This window comes from Sminthopsis crassicaudata, chromosome 3, assembly GCF_048593235.1.
Source record: "Sminthopsis crassicaudata isolate SCR6 chromosome 3, ASM4859323v1, whole genome shotgun sequence".
Classification (NCBI taxonomy): domain Eukaryota; kingdom Metazoa; phylum Chordata; class Mammalia; order Dasyuromorphia; family Dasyuridae; genus Sminthopsis; species Sminthopsis crassicaudata.
This window is the reverse complement of record NC_133619.1, coordinates 483,129,001-483,154,938: the sequence shown is the minus strand read 5'-3', so window position 1 is coordinate 483,154,938 and position 25,938 is coordinate 483,129,001. Positions and strand designations below refer to the sequence as shown.

General features: G+C 32.8%; 1 protein-coding gene across 5 annotated transcripts in view; it reads left to right on the top strand.

The window, feature by feature from the left end:
- The window catches only part of SGCG (sarcoglycan gamma), a 307,721-nt gene that overhangs the window by 243,613 nt on the left and 38,170 nt on the right, over positions 1-25,938 (top strand). For all 5 annotated transcript variants that reach the window (XM_074303664.1, XM_074303665.1, XM_074303666.1 and 2 more), the window contains exon 6: positions 703-775. In XM_074303664.1, coding sequence (XP_074159765.1) covers positions 703-775 — 73 coding nt within the window. The remainder of the gene's footprint in view (positions 1-702; positions 776-25,938) is intronic.

Below are 25,938 nucleotides of genomic sequence, written 5' to 3'. Positions count from 1 at the left end.
ATATAGAAATTATTCTAGAATAAGTCATTATCTTGCTGTCAATCTTTTATTTTTTTATGTTCTTCAGATGGATAGAAATGATTTCTTTTTTAAAATATTGGTAAGTGGGACACCTAGATGATTCAGTGGATAGAAATCAAACTGTGATTAGAAGTATTTTGTATTGATAACATCTATTAAAATAATCTTTCATTTTTATGGAGAGGTAGATTTTCTGAATGATTGTAGGAAGCAGTTTTGTCTAAGATTATGTTCCAATTCTACAATGTGTCTAATTATTAAGAATATTTTGAGGTTATATTATCAGAGGTTCTCATCTGTTAGTTTGTGATGTATAATTCTAACCACAATTCTGGTACTTGTTAAATACAAAAATGTATGCAACTGCATTAATGTGTTGCTTTTTTGCCATTTTCCAGATAATCTACATTGGTCAATAACTCTGGGCCAATAAAAAGTAATCCTTCAATAATCCCTAGTGTCCATGCTTTAATTCAAAATTGCTATCATAGAACTCATTTCTATAAACAAATGTCTTTTCCATATATTGCCATTTGGATAATCTGCAATTATTATTCTTTAAAGATCTTGGTGACATACATTAAATAAAGATATATATATATATATGTATATGTATATATATATATATATATATATATATATATATATATATAAATAACAAAGACTATTGTTTTCATTTAGGGCCTGAAGGAGCTCTGTTTGAGCACTCTGTAGAAACACCACTTGTCAGAGCAGACCCATTTCAAGACCTCAGGTAAGAATATCACCCTTTAGGGTGTTCTTATTTTTAAAATAACAACACTTTCAAGACCATGCACATGTTTACAGATGCTGTAAAAATTATTTTGCAGTCATTAATGATTTTATATTGCTCTTATAATTGCTTTTCTTCCTAGTTTTTCATGAGTTTTTGACTGTGGTCCACTGAAATTCAGCCGAGGTCAAATAATAACCTTCCCCCCTCCAAAAGAAAAAAGGAAGAGTACATAAGCTAGAAGTCTAGCAAGAATATTCTGCAATGCAGATGTGATTTAAAAAGGAATGTTTGAAATTCACTTTGACAAATATTGTGTTGTATTCTCATATAAAATTAAAGAGCCAGGCATATGTGGGTAGTGAATTATCAATTCATAAAGGCTTCTCTATGAGAAGAGTTCTGACATCTATGTAGAAAAAAACTAATTCTATGTCCTTAAAGGTTTGCTTTTAATCTGTGTCTGTCCTAATTACCAGTTTGTTCTTCAGCCATCAACATAATTGTTCATTTTGGAAAATATTTGAATTTCACATATTGTATATTTTATATTAAAATTTTTATATATTTATACAACATATTACATATTTTATATAAAAATTTAATCTCAACCTGAGCAGTTTGATATAATTTTATTTCTTTACCAAAGGATATAATGGGTAGCAGGACATAATACTCTGGATTTAAGAAGTTTAAAAAAAACCTGAAATTCAAATATCATCCTTGGCATTAGTTGTGTCACCAGGAACAAATCACCTGATCTTTCTGATCTTCAGATTATAAGACTACCAATTATAGATAGGTTCCAATCTGCATCAGTGGAGACAGTTCCTATGCCAACAGAATCATATTTCCCTAGTGTTTGGGGGTATCAGGACATATAGTAAGACTTAAATTAACTTTTAGTCTCTGTAATTGATATACAGGAAAAGATACAATACATTTGGGGATAGTATGCATTTCTTTCATCATAAATACATAAATTAATTGCTTTCACTACAAACCTCAATACTTCAAAAGACCTGTTACTTAAATGATATGGGTAGCAAAGGGAAAGGAGATGGCAGAGGATGGGATGGAGATAATGTCATGCAAACAATGAACTTGGCCAGAGTTTGGGAGATAGTGAAGAATAGAATGGCCTGAAAAACAGTGTTTTATATTTGATTCTGAGGTTGATAAGAGTCATTGAGTTTATTGAGTAGAGATGGAGGTGGGGTAAGAGATGTCATGGTTAAACTTGAAATAATTTAGGAAACTCAATTTGACATCTGAATGGAGGATGGGCTGGAGTAGGGCTGACAGGCAGATTAACCATCAGACTATTGTAATAGTACAGGCTTAAAGATGAAGGTCTACACTAGCATGGTGACATTATCAGAGGAAAGAAAGCACCACATTTAAGAGATGTTGCAAAGGAGAAATCGATAAATCTTGTCAACAGATTGGATATAAGAGAGAGAAAGTGAGAGACAATCAAGATTTGAGGATGACACCCAGGCTTCAAATTTGGGAGACTGGGAGAATGGTGGCTTCTTCACCAGGAATAGGAAATTTAGAAGTGGCAGGAATTTGGGGAGAAATATAATGAGTTAAGTTTTGGATATGATGAGTTTAAAATTTCTACACTCTCCCTCCATACCTAATCTATTACCAAGCCTTGTCATTTTGCCTCTACAGAATTTCTTGTATAACCATCCACTTATGCAGAATATAATCTTTTCATTCCTTGGTAGATGAAATTTCTTAAGCTCTCATAGCCAAAATGATTCAATACTTTATGATAAGCTCTCCAATTTATGTGGGCTAGTTCTCAGACAGTGCACAGTTCATCACTTTGAGTACACTCAAAGTTTTTCAACTTACATAGTCATGGCCCTTGAAAACCCAGGGTCGCCTCCACACCATAATGAGTAGACTATAATAGAGGGTCAGTTTTCTCTCAGTAAAAAATATTAATAAAAATCAAGAGTTAGAAAATGACAATGTTTTTCTTTTTCCCCATTTCATAAATAAAATCTGATCAAGGACTCAAGAAAATAAAAATCATTTGTCTTTCACAATTGAAGGACATTCACAATATAGAAATAAATTGTGCATGTGACAAATATATTAGAATCAAATTTAATAGTATAGCATTGTTTTAGGTACGTTATTAAAAACTCTTGAGGGAAGTAATTTCACACCCCTGGAATATAAATATAATGCAATAGCAAAAAAGAGTACAAATTCTTAAAAACCACTTTGAGATTATAATAGTATATAAGAAATAAGGAGAAAATCAAGTTATATTGTAGAAATCATTGTTTAATGTGCATTTCAATGTTTAAAAATATGTGGCTCTCATTTAAATATCAATTTCTCATACCACTGGATATTTATCATATTCTATCTCAAGAAAGATTTAAAATTGCTGTCAAATTGCTAATTTTTGCTGAGGAGGCATCATATGAACAATTTTTCTAAGATTAGCTCTTTCAGTGAGGGAAAAAACCCATTGATCTTCATGCTAACTGAAGATGTTCAACAGAAATTTTAAGCCAGATAAACTTCTTCTTATATTACTTTCCATATACATTAAGTGAAAATTTCTTTACATGTCACAGAAATTTTGTTGTTCTTTATATTTAGAATATGTCAGATAAATCTGCAAATTACTTGCTAGGAAGCCAATAAACTTTCTCCTATTCGACTAGTTCATGTTTGTGAATGAATGCTAGGCTAAATTCTGTAGCCCTAAAAAAAACTGATTTCTATGCATCTTAAATTCTTAAACTATAAGAGAAATTTATCTATGATATAATGCTTAAGTAATGAAACCTAATGCATTCATTTCTAAGCCAATTTGATCAAGCCAATTTGAAAACAAATAACTGGCATAAAAACCTGTGCCGAGATGAAATATTATCCTTTACCTTAACAATTTATGTAGTAAACACTTAGAAGAAAGTGGTACTATTTATTTAAGGTGGATATATGGAAAGTATTTTTTCCTCTATTGTTAAATATAAGTTGATCACCCAGAATCAGAGGAATTAAAATTAGAAGAGATCTTAGAGATATCTTGCCATCCTTACCAATTTGGTGATTGAGGGGAACACTGTGGGCACAGAATTCTTGAATTTCAGCGAGATTGATTTTTGAAAAGGCAACTGGGATTGTGACTTGCTAGGGTCACACAGCGATTAAGTGTTAAATGTCTGAGGTCAAATTTGAACAAAGATCCTTCTAACTCCAGGACCAATGATCTATCCACTATGCTATCTAGCTGCCTCTTTCAGCAAGATTTTTGACAAACCTCCATTTATGGGAAATATGTGGATGAAAATAACACTGGAATACAATAGGATTCAAAATGGACTGACTAACTACAGTTATGATCTTAATGGATCAGAACCACTCTGGATAGAAGTCTATAGGAAAATATTCTTGAGATATCAATGGATGACCATAACCCTGTTCCATTCAACAATCTATATTGGAGGGGTGGTATAATGGCATTGTGAGATCAACAAGAGAAACACAGTTGAGCAGGATAGCCAATAAACTGCATGAGAGAATTAGAAGTCAAAAAGATTTCAAAAGCCTGGACAGATAAGATTCATTTATCATGATTAACATTAACAATGGGCAATAGAAAATTCAACTAATGTATGAGGTGGAAAAATGTCCATTGAACTGAAAGATGTCACTGGAATGTTATAGATTCAAAACTTACTGACTGGTGGCAGACATGGTCTTAATAGGTCAGAACCATTCTGGACAGAAATCTGTAAAAAAATGTTCTTGGGATATTGACCATATTTCTGTTCCAGTGGTACAGTGTACCTTGATACATGCTGTTAATTAGCTCCAGACTGCAGATGAGTGCTGAAAACAATGAGCACCTTCCCATAAGGAATAGATCTCCAGTCTGCAGCATAAATTAACCAATCCACCCCACCCAATTTCCCAAAAGGGCAATTGGGGCTTCCAGCTGCAGAGAAACAAGTCAGCCCATCCCAGCCTAACCCAGTCAGGCTCCTCACTTTTTGACACAACTTATTCTTCTGAGAAAAATTGTAACCTTTCTATTCTCTCCCCACCTCACACCAAGTAAGCTTCTTGCAAACCTGAATGTGGAAGTGGAAGTTATGGTCTGAGGCCCACCCCTACCCAGGGCTCAGGCTGCTTCCCAGGGCTTAGGACTTCCAGGAGTCCTAGGGTCTCTGCCACCTCCTCTGCCTGAGTTGCTGCTCACCACCTCTGCTCCTGCTCCTGCTGTTTCTCCTCCTGCTGAGCACCAGCTTCTCTGTGCCCTTCCCAGTACAATTATTTGGGGAGAAGGGAGGTGATATGATACAGCCCCATCCTACAGGAACTTCCCTGCAACCTGCTGGATAACAAGAAGCACTGCCTCAGCATAGTGAGCTCCCACCTGACTGTCCTTCCTTTCTTCACTGGGGAGGAGCTATCCACAGCCAAGGTCAATAGCAGTATAGGTGGAAGCTGGGCAGTACTTCTGACCAACCACACATCCCTCCTACTCAACCAAGACAACCACTAAGTGCAACAAGCAAGTGCCAAGCAAGCCTCAAGTGCTGAAACATTTTCTTTTCTTTCTAAAATTCATTGAATACTGAATTCAAAGAATTTCAAAAGAGATGATTGCTGAGGTCACTGCATAAGTCAATAGTGTGTTGTAGCAGCAATGAATATTCGGGTGATTTTAGGCTACTTGAAGAGAAGCATAAATCTAGGATGCAGGAAGTTATAAGTACTAATGTCTAAGGCCACATTTTGAGTATTATAGAGTGACTAGACTGAATAATGGAGGGAGTGATTAACTTAAGAGTGGGGAAGACCCAAGGTCACATGCTGCTTCAAACACTTATTAGCTGTATGACCCTAACTCACTTAACCTCTCCACCTCAGTTTTATTATATGTATTATAAGGATGATAAAAGCACTGATTTTACATGATTGTTATGAGGATAAAAAGAAATAATATATCTCCTTGTACAAACCTTAAAGTACCATGTAAATTTTAGCTATTACTATTATTATTATTACACTCATTTCAGAGCATCTATTATTAGCTATCTATTATTAACTCTATTAGTTCAGAGCATCAAATCTTAGAAAGACATCAACAAGCCAAAGCAATCAATAAGAAGGAACAAAGTGTTGAGGAGACTTGAAACCATACTCTATGAGATCAGTTCTCAAGTATTTTGGTTTGGAGACTTCTTTATAAGTTTAAAATTGATTGAGAACCTCCTAAATAGTTTTTGCCTATGTGATTACAACTATCAATATTAATCATATTAGAAATAAAAACATATTAATACTATTGTTTTGACTTCAAAGACCTCTCCTAAAAAGGTCTCAGAGACTCCTGAGGTTACTTGGACCATCCTTTTGAAATGGATGCTCAGTGAAGATTGATGGAAAAATTTGGTCATGTTTATCTAAAAGAAAAGAAGACTCGAAGGTGTTAGCATATTGCTAACCATTTTGAAAGTTATTGAAATGGCTGTTATAGAAAAGAAGGACTCTGTTTTTATTTTTAACCTCAAATGACAAAGCTAGAAGCAATGGAGGGAAGCTGCAAAGAGACAGTTTTCAACTCCACATGTGAAAAATATTAAGCATGTAAAGTAAGTCAATTCAATGAATACATAAAGCAAATGCAAAGGTAATTTTTAAAAAGTTTCAAATTCATGATAGGAAGTTGTCGAAAAGTAGGGTGTCCTATCTGAAAGGTAGTGATTTTGATCAATGGAAATCTTTTAGTCTCCACTTAAAGGGCTACTTTCAGGGATATGATAAAGGAATTCCTTCTTGGGAATTCATTAAACTAGATAAGGATTGGAGTCCCTTCTACATCCCTGAAGTGACTTACCTTGATGTTGCTAAAAGTTTAGAAATGAGATTAGAGCTTATGTCCTCCAACTTCAAAACCAGTGAGTGATCTCTCCATTCCACAATAGTGCCATCATAAGATAGGAACATAAAAAAAAAATGTCATGAGAAAATGGCAAAGCATACTCACATTTACGAAGGTAAATATATCTCAGTAATTCTCTCTCTCTCTCTCTCTCTCTCTCTCTCTCTCTCTCTCTCTCTCTCTCTCTCTCTCTGGAACAAAGCCCCAACTAGAGACCTTCTCTAGCTTATATAGCTTTAGATTTATTCTCCTTTTAATGTGTCATATCTTCACCAATGGGCTGTAAGCCCTTTGAGGCCAGTTCTGTTTCAATTTTCTTTTTTGAAACCCCTGCATCTAGCTTAATGGTTAGAACATAATAGGTATTTATATATTTGTTTAGTTGGATTGATTTTTTTTGCTCTGTCCAGAACTTCTATTTCTGAATTTAAAGTACTACTAAAGGGAGAGGGAAACTGTTCCCTTTACTTAAACTATGATCCCTTTAAGATTATCACTGAAACTGTATTCCATTTTGATCTGTGATCCCTTTTGTAGTCTCCTCCAGATAAGTTATCTTTTGGGGATGCCAGACCCTTTGATTCAATTAGAAATCTTGGTCAAAAAGCACTTCTTTGAAGTGTTGTTAATTCCAATAGGAAATCTGGGCCTGGAAACTTTGGCTTCCTTTTCAACCTGAAGACTTAAAACTCCTTTTAAAGAGCAGTTTCTAAACATACTCCTTGCAAGAAGGTCCAGAGCAGTTTGCTAGGACTCTGCCCCCTGAAAAGGCATTCTCTTCTCAGTGTCAGCCTCCATTTACCTAAAAGGACTTTGCCATGAAAGAAGTCAGTCTCTTAGCAGAACTGGCTTCCTATCCAACAATAAACTTTAATTTTTGCCAATTAATAATCTGAGTTCATGAATTCTTTCATGAAGAACCTGTGCACCAACCATAAGGGGATTTTAACAACTCTCTGACTGCCACTAACCTCATCACTAATAAGATAATATAATATAGTTTTGTATATCACAGTCATTCAATGTAATTTAGTGAGTTTTGAAAATAGATGATATTCTTTCTCACAGTACTCATGAAGTAAAGGTGCAAACCAAGAGCTTTGACCTTTGAATATGGAAAACCTAAAGTTTTAATCCTGCTTTACACTGTTACTATTTGACCTTGGGCAATTCCTATAAGTGTTCTGATTTCCTAAGTAGGAAACTGCATAGTTTCCTTTTCTAAAAAAATGAGTATAATAGTAGCACCTACCTTAGAGAGTTATTGAAAGAACCAAAAAAATTAATATATTAAAAAATTACATTTCAAATACTAAAGCATCATGTAAAGATGTTATTTTTCCATCCAGAAATAAAGCGATCAGATTCCACTCATGGTCAACATTAATTTTCTGTATTGCTACTTAGTTGTTTTTAGTGATGCCTGATTTTTTATGACCCCATTTGGGGTTTTCATGGCAAAGATACTGAATTGGTTTATCATTTCCTTCTCCAACTCATTTTACAAATGAAAAAACTGAGGGAAATTAATTTAAGTGACTTGCTCAGGGTCAGACAGATATTAAGTGTCTGAGGCCAGATTTGAATTCAGGAAGATGTCTTACTGACTCCAGGGACAGTAGTCTATAACTGCTCCACTTAGTTGCCCAGTCTATAAATAGTAATTAAGCTTGTATATATGCATATATATATGCACTGTGGCCAAATAAGTCCTACTTTGAAGACTGAGTGAGAATGATGCACGCACTGTCTAAAATCTACATGTTGATTTGAGGCACTGAAATAGGAAGTACCAGTCTTTAGCTACCCAAATGGTCAGTAGGTAATCTTCATAAACCATACACATTGTACATATTGAATTATTTATTCAGCATAATTATGCCACAATAAATATAAATCCAAACTACATCATTTTTTATATTTGTTTATGTAGAGTTTGTGAAAATAAGTCTCCATTGGTCAGAATGAATCACTTTTATTGCTGCCAGCCATAAGCAATAACCAATAACATGAATATCATTTTATGATCTAAATTCAAAGAGAAAGGAGGATGTAACCTTCAGATTTTTGTTAAGTTTTTTGTTTTTGTTTTTTTTAATGGCAACTAAATTATTAACTGTGATAATTCCCATTCTTGGACCTTCTATTGGATTTCTTTCAAAATTTTACTATGCCATGTAAAGTTGTATTGTTGAGATAGCTGAGAAAACTCTAAAATCCAATCATACAATTGTTGATTTTCAAAATTATAGAGTTTTAATGACCAATATCTATAATTTATGCTTTTTTTCAGTTTTCCTATGAATTGCATATACTAACCTTGAGAATTTTATCAAACTTGAATCAAGACCAAGGGTATCATGTATTGTTTCAATCTGGTAAATTCTTGAGGAGTTCTTACCACTGGCTCAGAAAAAAAAAATTCTCCAGACTCATTCTGAGCAGGAGTGGCTCATGCCTTCTCTCCAAAAAGTTGCTTCAGGAATAATCACTGTGCTCCTGGTTCTGAGCATTCAAACATTGTTCTCCCCTCTAGTTGACTGGGAAAAAGAAAAGCAACAACAAAAACAAATGTTAACCCTGACCAAGAGTTTAGGGAAAATCTTCCTTTATTTAATTAATATTAACTGAGCATAATAGTGACCGTTCTGTTTTATCTTCCTGAAATTCTGTTTCTGGCCTGGAAATTAGGAGATTTCATCAATGAGGTCTGTATGAAAGTTCAATTTCACAGCTAAGCTATTATTCATGCTTTCAAATATAATCAGGGTTTAATTTTAATTGGGTTCAAAGAACTTCTAAGAAAGTTTCTCTAAGGATGCCTCTTTTGTTCTTTCATATATACTGAATAAGAATAATTGTTATCCATGTCCATGAAAACTGGAGGATTTTATTTTTCTTCCTCTTTCTTTTTTGCCAGTTTTGGGTGGCAAAGATCTAACTTCTAATTAGTATGTTTTATGTTTTCCTAAGATCTTTTTACAAATGCCTTTAATATCATTCTCTTTTGGCATTGTTAATTTTTTCATCATTATTTTGAAATGCTAAGAAAATTCAGGCTCACAACACAGTATGATCTGCTTATTGATCCTTTTCATTTATTTATCTTCATTTTTCCCTTAAAATTTCTAAGTATCATACAAATGAGAAGATTTGGCAGCTGTTTCACTTACAAAAGTGTCTTCAGTAAATTATTCCATCCCGAGGGATAGAACACTGAACAGAAAAGAGATTTTTCTCATTTAATTTTTTTCCTATTAATGTGAGAAACTTTTCATAACAAGAATGGAGATCAATGATGCTCCATTCAGTTCAGTGTGCATCAGAAAGACAGAAAGAAGAAACAACACTACAATGGAAAATAACATAGAGCCACCCTGAATATGGTCCTTGTCTCTCTCCTTGGCCAGTTCTACTGTCCATGATGAAATGACTGTCATCTTTTTACAATGAGTACACATTACATTCATTAGGAGCCAGCAAGTAAAGCTTGAACTCTTCTCAGATTATAATGGCTTGCATTCCTATTACTTCTGTATCTGACATCTTATATACAATTAATGTATCCCTTACTTTTAGGACTGACTTCTACTTAGACATTTCAGAAATTTAGCCAAATTTTTACCACAAATATGCATTTTTAGTTGTTCTAATCTAGTACCATCTATGGTGGGATCATTTCTCTTTTTGATTGGATTTCTTATTTGTAACATTCCTCACACTAAAAATGAAATTATGTTCCAGAGAACTATGTGGTTCCCATCAGTGTGAATAAGTAAGGTGAGTTAGGTGAGTGCCTTTGACGTTAGTGATAGTTACCTGAGAATAGGAGGAAGGTTTCCTTTTCTCTGAGTCCAAAGAAGGGAAAGAAAGAGAAATCAGAGCATATGGTAGAAGTGCGGCATGCTTATTTATGTGTTGCATAAAACAATAAAGGACTGTGACTAGATTCTTTGTTAAGGTAGCAGGAACAGTAAGTTTTGGGCAGAAGTGATGAGGGAATAGATAATGAATTGCAGGTAGAGCAATTACAGATCAAAGACACAACTATAGGCAGACTGGGGGAAAGCAAACTGGGATGGGAGATTATATGCACTGAGGACAGAAATAAAATCTGACATAAAGACTATGTTAAATCCTTTAAAATGCTAACCCAGGAGATTCTCCAATCCCTTCATGGAATATGAATGCAATTGCTGTAACCCAATTTGCAAGCTCCTGTTGCCAGAAAGCTATGGAGTTATGTAGGAAAAAGATAAAGAACCTAATCCTGCCACACACTAGCTATTTGACTTCAGGTGAGTCACAAAACTCACATGTTCAGAGAACAAGTTGAACAAAATGATCTCTATTGCCTCTTCTGGGTTAGGATCCTATGACTTTCTTGCATCATAGCAGCTCAGTGTTATTCTGATGTGCACCAAAAATACTTAATTTATATGGCAATTTTTCAGCATGAAAACTTGCTTAATTTTCTCTGCTTTGCCTGAAAATGTCCTTGATCCCTCTTTGTCCCAGGTATATTCCATAACCCAAAGCCCAAAAGTGCTTGTGGACAATTAGAAAATTTAGAAAACTTTTAATGATAATATACTCTTCCAAGGTAGGCGTGTTTTGGGTCATTTTATGAAAGAGACTTATAGAGTCATGAAAAAAGAACCTTGGAGAAGAACTTTGAACCCCTTGTTTTATAAATGAGGAAACCAAACAACTTATCCAAAGTCACAAGCTCAGAATTTCAGAAGCTACATAGTCTAACCTCTTTAATACAACCAGAAAGAGATTATTCAAACTTTATTTGAAAAATACCAAATTAGGAGATGCCTATTGCCTCTGAAAGCAACATATCCTCCATTTGTATTGTTCAAATTAAGTATTTCACTAGCAGAACCATGATGAAAATCACTATCTACTGACTTAATCAATGAGTCTTATTTATGTACCTATAGCAAGAATTATATCATTTGCTGGTGATACAAAGACAGAAATTTAAGAATCCTTGTGTTCAAGAATACTATAGTCTAATGGGAATATCAACATGAATTTATGTATGTATGTATATATATATATATATATATATATATATATATATATATATATATGTCTTTATTGTTATTGGGTACCTTAAAGAAGGCATGATTCTTTTCCCTTCTCAAACATACTAACTTCAAATGTCTACTTTGAATTATATCACAAAATCCCAAAAGGAAAAAAATTAAATACACCATGTCCCTTTCGTGTGTATATATAGATATACATAAATATATATCTATATATAGATATATATATATATATACATAAAATGTTTCACTTTGTATAATAATTATTTGTATCACTATAGCACATTTTACAGCATTTTAAGGTTATGTGATAATAAAAGGCTTGTCTTATTCAGCCACCTATCCTTCAAGGCCAAGAAAAAAAGGGACTCTGAACATAGGAAGTACTTAATAAATATTTGCTGAACCAAATTTTATTCAATCAAAGCACAATCCCATAGAAATGCATTAAAGGGAAAGGGCAGTCTAGCATTATTCCTTCCAGAAGCATTATACACCATTCTGCTATACACTTCCACTTCACACTCTGGTACCCTTTAAATTCATACAAATTATTCCTGACTACCCTTTAGTGCAAAAAAATTTTCCTTTTTCTTTGAAAATGTACATGACCTGTTTAAACCCATAGGGAATTTAAAGCCATCTTTTAGACAATGGGGCACAGTAAGAATGCTAATGGACCCTAAACTTTAGAAAGGAGGAAAGTGTCATTGTAATATAGTAAAAATTTATAGCATACTATGTTGCATTATAGGATAATTAAAGTCATTTGAGAGAAATGGCTGTGCTGGAAGCATCTGTGACATGCCAGACTCAATCACATTCACTGAGGACTCAGTCTCTTTTTAATTACCTTTATTATAAAATTAAGGTTATCACCAAGGCCTCCACTTAAGGAGCTTTACTTATCACTTTGCATCACAATTTTCAATCTTAGAGTTGAAAGTTCCTTTTTGATTCTATCTAGCCCCTTACCAAAAGTATTTAGTCTTTTCTGTGCTTAAGTGACCAAAAAAAAAGAATGAAAGGAATTGGGATAGAGGAAAATGATACTAAAGCACTGAAACTTCCTTTTAGCAGAAAGAAAAAACAATAAAGGCCAGGAATTTAAAATCCATTTCTGAAAGCTAATTAAAAATATTAAAATACAGGCTACATTTCAAAGCCTTTATTTTATCAATTAAAAGATCTGAGCTGTGCGTTTAATTAGATAATTAGATAATACTTGGTAGCAAAAGAAAATTTACACATCACAAAGGAATTCTTCTCCATTATTTTATTCACTGAAATGACATCTGAATGTCTGTATTTAACTAAGTGCTGGCATTAACATCATGTAAGGCTGCTGAGTTGGAGAACTAGAGTTAAGGAAAACAAACCAAGTCATAAGTAACTGTATTATTTGCCCATCTGTATGAATTGTTGTAGTTGCAGAGTTCAGGTTCAAGTAGGGCAGATACTATAAACTGCAATAAATGAAACATAAATACCTCCAATTTGAGACATACTTATGCAAGTTATGTTAGGTTAATTGAATACCTCACTTGTTAATCGTATATTTATAGCCATTTATTTTATCTGGAAAACAGGCCAGTGTGAAAGTTAATTTCTCCCTGTGGCATTCTGTGGAAATAAACTTTAGTAATTTGGGAACTGCACTATGTGCCTGAACCATCAGAAAAACACTGCACAGGCATTAAAACGTGCAATGAGTTGTATCACGGAGCACTTTCCAGAAGGACATTTGAAGATCACAAAGAAACTTTAAAAAAAGAAAGAAAGAAACAAATGCATTACTTGATGTGTGAGGCAAAGAATACAGGCTAAGCTTATAGAACTGAGTCAAAGCATAATAAATATATATTTTGATTACATCTTTGTGGCTATTCCCTTCACCCATACAGATTACTCAGCAAAATGTCTTCATAATAAAGGTAGATGGTGTAAGTAGATGGACAGAGCACCAGGCCTGGAGTCCAAGAGACCTGAGTTAAAATCTGGCCTCAGACATTTACTAGCTATGTGATCCTAGTAAAGTCACTTAAGACCTACTTAAAACCCCTCAGTCCACACACACACACACACACACACACACACACACACACATTTCTAGCACTTATCACAGTGCACATAGTAATGTTGAAAGCAGAGATCTTTAAACTATAACTTTCACCTAATTCTGTACTCTGGATCCAAACAGAATTCTTTCCCCCATGTCAGACATTCAATCATTGAAGGATCATGATCATGTCCCATTGTCCTTCCCCTAAACTGAACATCCCACTTTCTGCAGATGTTCTTCATAATTTATGTATTTAGGACCTTTATAATCCAAGTTTCTATCCCTACACACACCTCACTTTGTCAATTTAGCTGAAAATGAATTGTCCATAACTGAAATCTAAATATAGTCTTAACATGATATATTACAAGGAGCTATCACCTCTGTTTTGTACCATGTATTTTTAATATTTGCAACTCAATAATTGTTTTTCTTTTTTTGTTACTATATCATTCTATTTACTAATTGATCTTATAGTCCAAGGTCTTTTGCATATAATCTGCTGTTTAGGGCCATTTCTCCCAATTTATGCTTATGCAATTGATTCTTTAAAACTAAATATACAACTGTATATGTCTCTATAGACTCAGCAGATCATGCCAGACAGTTTTGGATCATAGTTCCTTCATCTAACATATTAGCCATGCCCCCCAATACTATTTCCTTTGAATATATATATCAAATAATAACGAATCATTTAAAATAAATATTTCTTGGGAAAGAGAAAGTACAAGCATACTCTGAAATTAGATTTGTCCTCATGCTATAGGTTTTGATTCCTTATTCCCATCAAGTCATTCCCCTAGCATAAATGTTTATCCCTATTTGTGATTACTAGGATTGAACAACCATAACAATAACAAATAGATGGTGTTTTTTTGTTTGGGTCTGTGATGATGAGTTGTTATTTGAAATAATTATTCTAAATTTGGAAGCAAAGACAGCAAATATTAAAAGATAAGATTGTACTTAGGCCTAGGAAAAGCAAATGATAAGAGGAGTCAGTGATAACTAACATGTATAAATAGTCAGTGATGTCCTTGACATGCCTCTGAGATTTCACACAGAAAAGAGATTAGAAAATGACTTTGAACACTGACTTGGTACACTTCCACCATTTCTAAGAGAAACTCAGTTTCTTCAAAGTCTCACAAAGATGTGGAGACCAAAGCAATCCAATTAATATTTGCATTTGATACAGTTTCCAAGAATTCCAATTATAAAGTCACTTGTCATGTAGGTCAGAGTAAGAGTCTGACCAAAATTTGAATTCAGATGGTTAATTACAGGTATACATTTAAATTTTCTCAACTACCCCCAAAATGAAATTATTTTTAGAATAAGAAAATTGTATAATTTTAATTTCTATACACATAGCTTGCTTTCCTATCTAATACTCATTCTAAGAATAGCACTATTCCAAAGATATGAATGAAATATGACAAATTATATCATATAAATAATCTAAGACCTAAATATTAATATGCTAGCCCATAAAACATTTTACTACTTTAAGTCTACAACCCCTAAATATCTCTACAAGAAACCAATATTTGGCCACATTGAATTTTGTTTCCATCAAATATTATTCTAAAAGAAATCCTTTGTTAGATAAAGATTTCATTATGATAGTCGATTGTTTGACCTATGTATACATATCTATAATTTTCTATGCCAGCATTGATATATCATACCTTTCTGTCAAGAAAAAAGAATCATACCTACGTTTAAAAAATTTCACTAACATAGGAAATACTAAGAATTTTTGTATATTTCAATTTAAGTATACAAATCCTTTTTAATATCTTTGTTTTATAGTGTCTTACTTATCATACAGTACTTTCATCTCAACATCCCTATGAGGGAGATCATATAGCATGATTATCCCCATTTAACAGATTAGGGATAGATTTAATAATAAATTATCCAGAGTCATGTTAGACAGTGTTAAAGCTGGCTAATATATTTAGATTTCTTGATATAACATTACCTACTACAACATGAGTCACATTCCCATTCTAGTGAAACAAGTTTGTATCCAGAGTATTCTCTAACAAAATCATAAGTGTGTTACAAAATAATATTAAATCCCTAATCTTACTGTTCAGTAGTGTCTGATTCTTCATGACCTCATGGACTATCTATGAGGTTTCCTTGGCAAAGAAGTGATTTTCCATTTCTTTTTCAACTGGAGTAAAACAAAGTTTAAGTGACTTACCCAGGATCATACAGGTAGTAAATGTCTGGGGTTGGATCTTCTTGACTCCTGACTCAATGCTCTGTCCACTAAGCCATCTATCTCCTTCTACAAAATCCCCAATTACCTAAACTAAATCACCAATTTCTTCTCGAGTAATTTAAGTTTTGAAGAGCACATTATCCAAAATTAATAGTCATTTCAGATAGATATGACTAGTTAACTTGATCTTCCAATATTAAATCTACCTTTTTTCTCTTCTTTTGAGTCCTAAGTTAAATCTTACCTTTTGCTGGAAGCCTTCCCCAACTTATTTTAATTCTAATGCCTTCTCTCCATTAATTATTTTCTATTTATACTTGGGATAGTTTGTTTTGCATATATTTGTTTGTTCATTGTCTCCCCTTTTAAACTGAAAGCTCCTTAACATTAGAGACTGCCTTTTTGGATCCCCAACATTTAGCACAGTGCTTGGCACATAGAATTTAATGAATACTTATTGATTGATTGAAAAGTATAAAACAATGAGAAATGAAAATACTACATAGTAAATGAAAACATTGGAATATTTTACATTTGAAATAGTTCCATAATGTAATGGTATTCTGGTCTTGAAATCCAGCAATGTTCAAACCTCCTAGGACTCTCTGAATTTGCCTTCATTGGAAATCTTAGGAGGAAACAAACAATTCTCTTGAGATGCTGTGTAGATAAACTTATTTTTCAGATACAATACAGAGTAGACAACTTCTAAAGATTCCATATATAATATTCTTCAATTCTGTGGCATAACTGTTAATAATCCACAACTTGCTTTTAATCTAAATTGTACTGAAGCATTCTCTACAGTCAATTCAAATTCTTTTTTTTAACTTTAAATTTTATTGGTGTGTAATTTTTACTTTATAAACATGTGCAAATTACGTTCACTTTGTGAGAAACAAAGTAAAATATTTACAGCTAACTACAACTAATGATACAATGATCTCACCTGAAAGTGCATACAACATTTCACATCTGAAGTACTCTCCCCATAACATCCTTAAAAAAATTAACGGATATCATATAAAACTATTTTGTCCATACAGTATCCAGGAAAATGTGCCAAGAAGCAACTTTACTTTTAAAAATAGCAAAAAAAAACAACTTTTGCAGATAATTTACCACTTCCAATAAGACCTAAAGGTATAATCATGACTTAGAAACATTTGAGTGATCACCATATTAAGTAGTCAGTACCACCAAGGCTCAAACAAATGAATAAAGCTATCAGAATAAAGTCTTAGAATAATTTCACTTATATCCTGGATGTCCTATTGGTCGACATAGTTAGCCTTATTGATTTATGTCAAGCTGTCCCAGATCCCCCACTAGCCAATGAGGCCTTGATTTTCAATTCAGTAAACATCTATTAAGTGTCCTACTATGTGCTAGGCTCTGTGCTTAGCTCCGGACATATGAACTGTCATTTCTTCTGACCTATGAAATTCATGAACCTGTAGCATTTCTGAGTAGCAACTTCTTCTTGACAACAGAGATAAGTGATTACATATAGAAGTGACCCTAGTTTCTTGAAAGATACTCCAGTTGATCAGCTCTATAACATTTCCTATAGTTTGAAAGGCTTCACAAACAATCCCCAGAAATAAACCATCTATTGTCCAAGGATTGGTCTCAATGCCATATATGTGTGTGTATGTGTGTGTTATGTATGTGTATGTGTGTGTATATATACATATATATATATATATATGCCATTCTATATTTAATGACTTATAGCTAGGTAGCATAGGGCTTTAAAATGTTACACTTGCAGTCAAGAAGACCTAAATAGAAAACATTCTTCAAACCTTAATTAATTATGTTATCCTAAAAAAGTTATTTTCATCTATCAGCCTCAGTTTCTTTAACTATAAAATGGAGACTATAAGAATAGCACTGGGTTATTTTAAGGATCAAATGAGATAACATAGTTCTTTCCAAAACTTAGAGTGCTTTATAAATGTTGGCTTTTTTAAAAATCATAACCAGAATGATGGCCACTAAGTTAAAAACCCCAGGGGGGAGAAAAATGTCCCAGATCCATATGCAGCCTCATACTACTTAAATAGTAACAGTGTAGAGGGGCAAAAAAGAGTTAGAAAGAGTACTAAGAACTACTCTGTGTGTGTCTACAGACATACATACAGTTATATATATTACACATGTATGTATGTGTATATGTACATATAAATATCTATGCATACTTATTCATTTAACTGCATATTCTAGATGTGGCATTCAAGATGATATACTATTTAGCACTAAAACATATCATTATTGGTAATCTCACTATCATTTAAACCAGACAAATTAAGGACATTGAAGTTAAATGGATGCATACCTTATAAGTTACTTTTGGTAAGAAAAATAAAGTTGGCAGAAATGCTTTCATCATGTTTACAAAGATAACCAAAAATATTATTTCATAAATTGCTTGGTCATCTCCTCACATCATGATGAATGTAAGTAAAAAGCCATTATGAAGATACATCAATAACTATTTTAGAGGATGAAAAAGGAGAGAAATCCTATAAAGAATCTGACAAAATATTACAAAGTAAAACATATGCTCATACTTGATGACTTCACAAAAGTTTGCATGATCAAGAAGGGTGATATTATAGTAATATTAGAAAATATGGTTCAAGACAAAGGAACAAAATCAAAGGTTTATTGACCTCTTAGAAGTACAGATGTGTGTGTGTGTGTGTGTATGTGTGTGTGTAAGCCTTAAGTATATTCTTTAAGAAAAGTCACTCAACTCTAAAAAAAAAAAAATTGGGGATTATGCTTTTAAAAAATGATAAATGTGGCCATACCTTTAAGCCAGAGATCCCAAGGACGGGTTTACACACTAAGGAGGCCAAAGACAGAAAGAAAATGTCCCATATAAACAGGACTTTTAACAAGGAATGAGAAACAAAGTAGGTACTCATTGACTGAGAAAAAGTATAATGTATAGAAATAATATAAAATATATGTATTATTTATAAGTAACATAAAATTTGCAAACAAATTGTATATGTGAATTTAGTGGAATATGACTACACTGTAAGAAATAATGGATTTGAATTTAGAGAAACATGAAAAGTTTTACATGAACTGATTTAAAGAGAAATTAGGAAAATCGAGAAAGCAATATATGTGAGTTTCAGCTTATAAATGAAAAGAACAATAAAACAAAACAATACTTTATTATTATAGCAACCAAGTTTGGCACCAAAGAAGAGTTGGAAAATGGATCACCTCCTCTTGAATGTAAAGGTGGAGAACCATAATTGTAGAATATATTGCATATGCAGTTAGTGTGTCAATTGATTGTGCTCAACTATTTTTCCTCTTGCTTTTATCATTTTTAATAAGAGATATATGACTGGGTAGGGAAGGAGAAGAGACATGTTTGGAAATAAATGTGATTTTTTAAAAAGAGAAACAAGAAAAAATTTTTTTAAAGAAGAGAATCTGAAAATACCATATATGTTTAACACCGAGCAAGAGAACAAAAATAAAATTAGTTCTATTTTTAAAAAATAAGAAAAATCTGGTTACCAATATGTGACTCATTTTCAAACCTCCTAGAGTCACATGTATATATAATATATTATACAATATATAGATAATATATATAGATTGAGATTAGTGACAAACTAGAACAAAGGCAAAAATCAGTACCAATAGGAGAAAAGATTTTTTAAAAAGAAAATACTGTGTGCAACAGCGCCAACTTAATCTATCCATATATAATTGATGCACAGAAAGAAGTAATAGAGAGAGGAAAAAAAATTGACTCTGATCATAATTATTCCCTACTAAAGTTTAATAGATGTAATCTCATTGCCACAATGGCCAAAAAGTTAAAAAATGACCTCTAACAGGAAACATTTTATTATTAATCTCCTTGCCAAGTAGAGAAATATGGCAGCCAAGGGCAACACCATTTTGGAATAAGCAGACATTTGTAAAATGTTAGAGAAGGAAAAGGATGGAAGATTATTATTAAAGGGTCACTTTATAAAACAATAAAAAGTAGCAAATGGGGGAAATGCACCTACTGAAAGCTTGATAGATTGCTGCAAGAGCATTTATAAATAAAACTGGAAGGAAAAAAAAAAGCAAAAAAAAAAATCAAGCAATCAATAAACATTTATTAAGTACCTACTGTACTAGGCTTTAGGCTATGTACTAGAAACAATGGAACATATCTACTAGCATTCCTATTGTCTTTTGTTTTTATTATCCATAGTAGTAGAACTACCCCCAATTAGATCCTATTAAAAAATAAAATAAAACTTTGACTCTGATGCTCCATATAAGGAATTTAAAGGGACAACTTTAATGAGCATTAGGATAAGTCTAAGTATGTACAAAAGAAGTCTGTTCTAGATAACACAGCTTTGAGAACACTGGGAAGAAGTTATGGAGAATATAAGGTCCTGATGAATTTCAGAAAATCACAGATCACAGATTTGTAGCTGAAAGGGATCTTAGAAGTCTTCAAGTTCAAATCTCTGATTTCACAGATGAGGAAACTAATGCCCAGGGAGGTTAAGTGACTGGTTCTTGGTCATAGTTGCTCTTTGTGTCTAGAACAAATTGCTTCCTACTCTTTGCCTGTTGAAATTGTTTCTTCATTAAAGCCACAAGCCACATTTCACTATTTCTTTTAAAGTCTTCCCTGATCTGAAAGTGATTCTTCTTTCTGTCATATTTGCATAGCATTTTGCCTAGATCTCTCATTCACTCTTAAACAATTCTTCCCTAGTTTTGTTCAGTTTGGGTTTTTGTTCTCTTTATTGAACTTTGGATATATTGGTTTGAGAAACTATCAGAGTGAAAATTCCCTCTACCAATTCAAAATGCCCTTGCTCTGAAACTTGTACCTTGTTTGGTGCAGTGAAATGTTGATTGACTTGCTCCCCTGGGATCATGCAAGCAGATATGTCTCAAGATGGGATTTTAACCCAAATCTTTCTTACTTCATATCTAGCCCCCTATTATTTTTTATAAATCACACTTAATTATGAACCACATATTTTCCTATTAGGCTGTAATTTCTTTGAGAGGAGAAGTTAAATCATTCTTTCACCTCTGTCCCAATCCTTATTCCAGTACTTAATCAGTATTTAATTGAATCTAATTGGCTTAAGGGGACTTAGGAAAATGTCCAGTTTTCCTAATTTAGAATTATATAATGTGAATCTTGGAAGGAACATTGGTATCATTTTTGTTTCCAATTTGAGAAATCACATCTTAAGAGAAACATTGACAAATTGGAATGCCTTCAGACTGGTGAGGAAGTATGAAAACCTTTTAAAATGAGAAACAATGAAAGAGATTAATTATATGTATTTTGGAGAAAAGAGCAGTTCTGAAGAAAGGAATAGTGATGATAAATGCATGATAATTGCCTTCAAATATTTTGGTGGTTGCAGTGTGGAAAAGAAAATAATTTTGTTCTGTCATACTATAATCCCAACCAAATCAATCAGCATTTATTAAATACTTACTGTGTAATAAGCAGGTAAATAAAAGAAAAAGTATCTGCCCTCAATGATCTTACATTTAGGTAGAATTTACAAAGATTTTGCCACTATATAGAGAGATTGTTTCTAATAAATAGAGCCATTTAATGGTTTAAAAGGATATAATGAATATCTTCTCACTAGCACTCTACAAGCAAAAATTGAATAGCCATATCTAAATACCATATATTGCCAAATAGAAGGGGGGAGATTTTCAAACTGTTTTCAAATTGTAAAATTATATCTCAATATTATCTTGTTCATCCCCATATCTGAATAATCTTCTAACTCACTCGAATCCTTATTTTATTTTATTTTAAAGTATTTTATTTTTTCCAGTTGCATATAAAGACAATTTTAAATTTCATTTTTTATATATTTTTTCTCTCCTTTCTTCTCTCTCTCTCTCTCTCTCTCTCTCTCTCTCTCTCTCTCTCTCTCACCTCTCTCTCTCCCTAAGAAAGCAAGCAATTTGATATAGGTTATATATGTACAAATCATGTGAACTATATATCCACATCAATAATGTTATGAAAAAAGAAACAGGACAAATGGGGAAAAAACACAAAAAATTAAAGCATCTGTATTCAGACTTCATAAGTTCTTCTTCTGGTTGTGGATAGCATTTTTCATCATATCTTTTGCTATTTTCTTGGATTATTGTATTGTTGAAAAGAGCCAAGACATTCATAGTTGATCATTATAAAATATTGCTGTTATTGGGTACAATGTGTTCCTGGTTCTGCTCACTTCACTCAGAAATGAGTTCATGTAAGACTTTCCAGGTTTTTCTGAAGTCTTCCTGATCATCATTTCTTATAACACCATACTATTCCATTCCATTCATATATCACAACTTGTAGCCATTCCCCAATTGATGAGCATCCCCTGAATTCTCATTTTAGATAGAATTGCCTAGAATTTTAAACTAATTTGAATGAAAAGTGCTTTCTTCTCATAGCTAAGTTTTCTCTAAGGAGTCCTATGATTAGCACAGATTTTCTTCCTTGGCCAGCAATTTTCCAAACCTTAACCCCCTCCATCTTATTCTTGCTCCTAGTTTCTCCTTTTCTTAGCTAGTAGGAAAGAAAAACTCTCCTTTTAGATTTGAAAGCAGGGATTATTTTTTTTTATTTTTTTTTAATCCCAACACCAAGTTCAGTGGCTGATACATCACAGGAACTTAATAAATGTTTGTTGACATTAATTGAGGCTGGATCAGGATAATCCCCATTATATAAGGGTAATTATGTATACATATATATGTATGTATACTTAATTTCTCTCCCTCTAATATTCTTTTCTCTTATTCCTTCACATGGAGAAATATACAGAATATCCCTATGCTTGGGGAACCTAAGAAAAGGAAAATTTTCATGTTGACTTTATGCCAATTAGAAAATAACTTTTTATTCTCTTTTATAGAGGAGTTCCAAACATTTTATAGCTGATATTGAATATTAGTTGAAATTTTCATTAAATGATCCTTTTAACAACTGCTACAGCTCCCCCTGAAATTTTCATGACCTTCATTTTCAAGAAACAGCCTTAGAAATAAACTGTTAAAAAAAAAAAAAAAAGATTCCTTTATTCCTCACAGAATATTATATTTTGGACAAGGTTTTTTTTAAAGAGACATTAACAAGTTCTTTAAACAGAAATTTAAAGTGATTTAATCACATTGGCATTCACCAAGAGAATGTCACATCCCCAAGGCAACTTTTTTTATTTCTGGGTATTTTCCCCCTCTCCTTTCTTATGACTTATTTCATATCAACTAGATTTCAGTAATGCACTAAAGTTTAAAATGGTAGAAAGAGTGTTGAACAGAATTAATCCATTTGATATTATGTATCACCTTCATTAACAATCTAACTTCTTAAAATAATTGTCTATAAATATTGAATTATAATAATTATATGCTGACATTGGTGATAAGCATAGATATGAAATATTTCATTTAGGATGAACTTTAAGTTTCAGCAAAACTCCATGAAATAGTTTGCCACTTTGCTATGAATTTGGTTAAATATCAGGTCCATTGTCTCTAACTAGTAAATGAAAAGTCTAAAATTGCAGCTGTTACACTTAAGCCCCAAGGAGTTATGATTGATGGGCAAACATTTAAGGACAAGACCACCTATATGTACTTACTGGTAATTACAAAAGAGGGTCAGAGAGATGGCAAGAGTTGCAAAGCATTCTCTCTTCCCTAAAACAATGAAAGTTACATCACCCCAGTGGGCAAGGATTCATCAAGTCAGGGAACAGATGGGCAAACAGATGTGCATAAAATTCATTGCTAAATACTGAACACAAGAAAACATGTAAGAATAGAATTACATAAGCTTCCAGGAAAATGATAGGATTTAGGTCTTTAGGAATCTATCTCATCATTTTATAGATGAGGAAACTAAAATACAAAGAGGATCTTGCCCAAGATTTGATGAATGATAAAGCTCAAGGCTGGAATCCAAAGCTATGTCTTTGGAGTTGATATCCAGTTTTCTTCTATTATACCATGTTTTACTTCTGCTGTGGAACTATAACAATTCCAATATTCAATGAAGAATATTTTTAAAAGCTAAAAAAGATCTCTAATTCTAAACTTACATAGGATTTCATCTGAACTCTAATTTACTGAAAACCAAACATTAGTTCACTGAAGGTTAATTGTGTGGCTCTTAAATACATAGGGAGAACAAAATGAAGAGCAAGGAAGATCATACAACTCAACTATTCAAATACAGGCTCTGAAATTTCATAACTATGTGTCCATTGGCAAACTGCTTAATCTCTCTGAGTTTTAGTTTTCTAATATATAAAATGAGATATTGATACTTGTACTACCTATGTAACAAGGTTATTGCAGGGAAAATGCTTTGTACATCTAATGCACTGTATGAATGTGTTATTTATTCATATAAATATTATGATGTTTTATTATATTATATTAATTTTCTCAACTTGGTACAGAAAGACTGTATTACTTAATGAAATCACAGAGAGCAAAGAGATAAGGAAAATAAGAAGGGGGAGGAGAGATTGAAATTACCAAAGATTTCTGGAAGAAAGACCTGGAGTGTAAACAGAAAAATCAACAGGAAAAGCAATAACAGTAGAAGGAATTATAATCTCCAAATCTAGTATATGAGTTCATGCAGCTATGAATAAATACTGCAAAATAAAGAAAAATACTACAATTGAAGAGAATTTGAGAACATGAAACTATAACACTCTGTTCCTGAATAGTTTAAAAGAGAAATGAGAATTATGAATGCAGATTTCATGTCCTATACAGCAAAAATAATGAGCAATAGAAAAATTTGTATTTGCAATGGCAAGCCTTATCAAAGAAACAAAAGAGAAAACAACAGATTTGGGAATGTAGATACAGAGAAGTGAAGAACAGCCTAGAAGAAAAGAAGCAAAAAGCATAGCACTAAGGAAAAATATGTTCACCAGGCAAGAAAAACAGACTGATCTCAAAGATAATATATATAAAGCCAAACTACAGACCATGTCACCCAGAACAAAATAGGGGAAGGGAGTGAGGAGAAACCAACCTTAACACTGTAGTGAAGGAAATGATAGGGAGAAAAAACTGTCCAGAACTTCTGAATATAGAAAATGAAATTCCAATTAAAAGAATTCACAGATCACCCCCAGAAATTTAAAAAATAATACAAAGCTACAAACTCTAAGATATATAATAGTTAAATTTATTAATTCAATTCAGAGACAACAAGTTCTGCAAGCAATCAAGAGAAATGTCTTCAAATACAAAAAGAAATAACATTTGAAGAATGCAAGACTGTTCCACATCCCCTAGGAAAAGGTGGAAAAATATGCTCCAAAAATCAATATAGCTAAGAGCACAGCCCTGGGTTGATTTGTCCTGTAAATCTGAACTTAATTATACAGGGCAAAAGATTAATGTTCACTTATAAAGAAGAGTTAAAAAAAAACTTTTTCAAAAAAGAAACTCAAAACTGAAGAGAATATTTGCTTCTTGAACATCTCAAATAAAAATAATACTGGAAAATGCACCACCAAGGGCAACAACAGAGCAATAATAGTGACAACAGAGAGATCAGTAAGAAATCTCCTTCTAAATATAGAGGAGATGGGGGTAAAGGTGGAAATCTGAAAGAGATAATAATTAAGATGTAAATAAAAAACATTATGGACAATAACGACATTACCATGCCTAAAGGTGAATCTAGGTTTTATTTTTTGTTTGTGTGTTTGTTTTATGGGACTGCATTACAGCATGGGATAGGAAAAAAAGGAGGAGAGTTGGAGGATCAGGAGAGATAAAATGAGTAATAAGGTCAAGTTAAGGGCTATC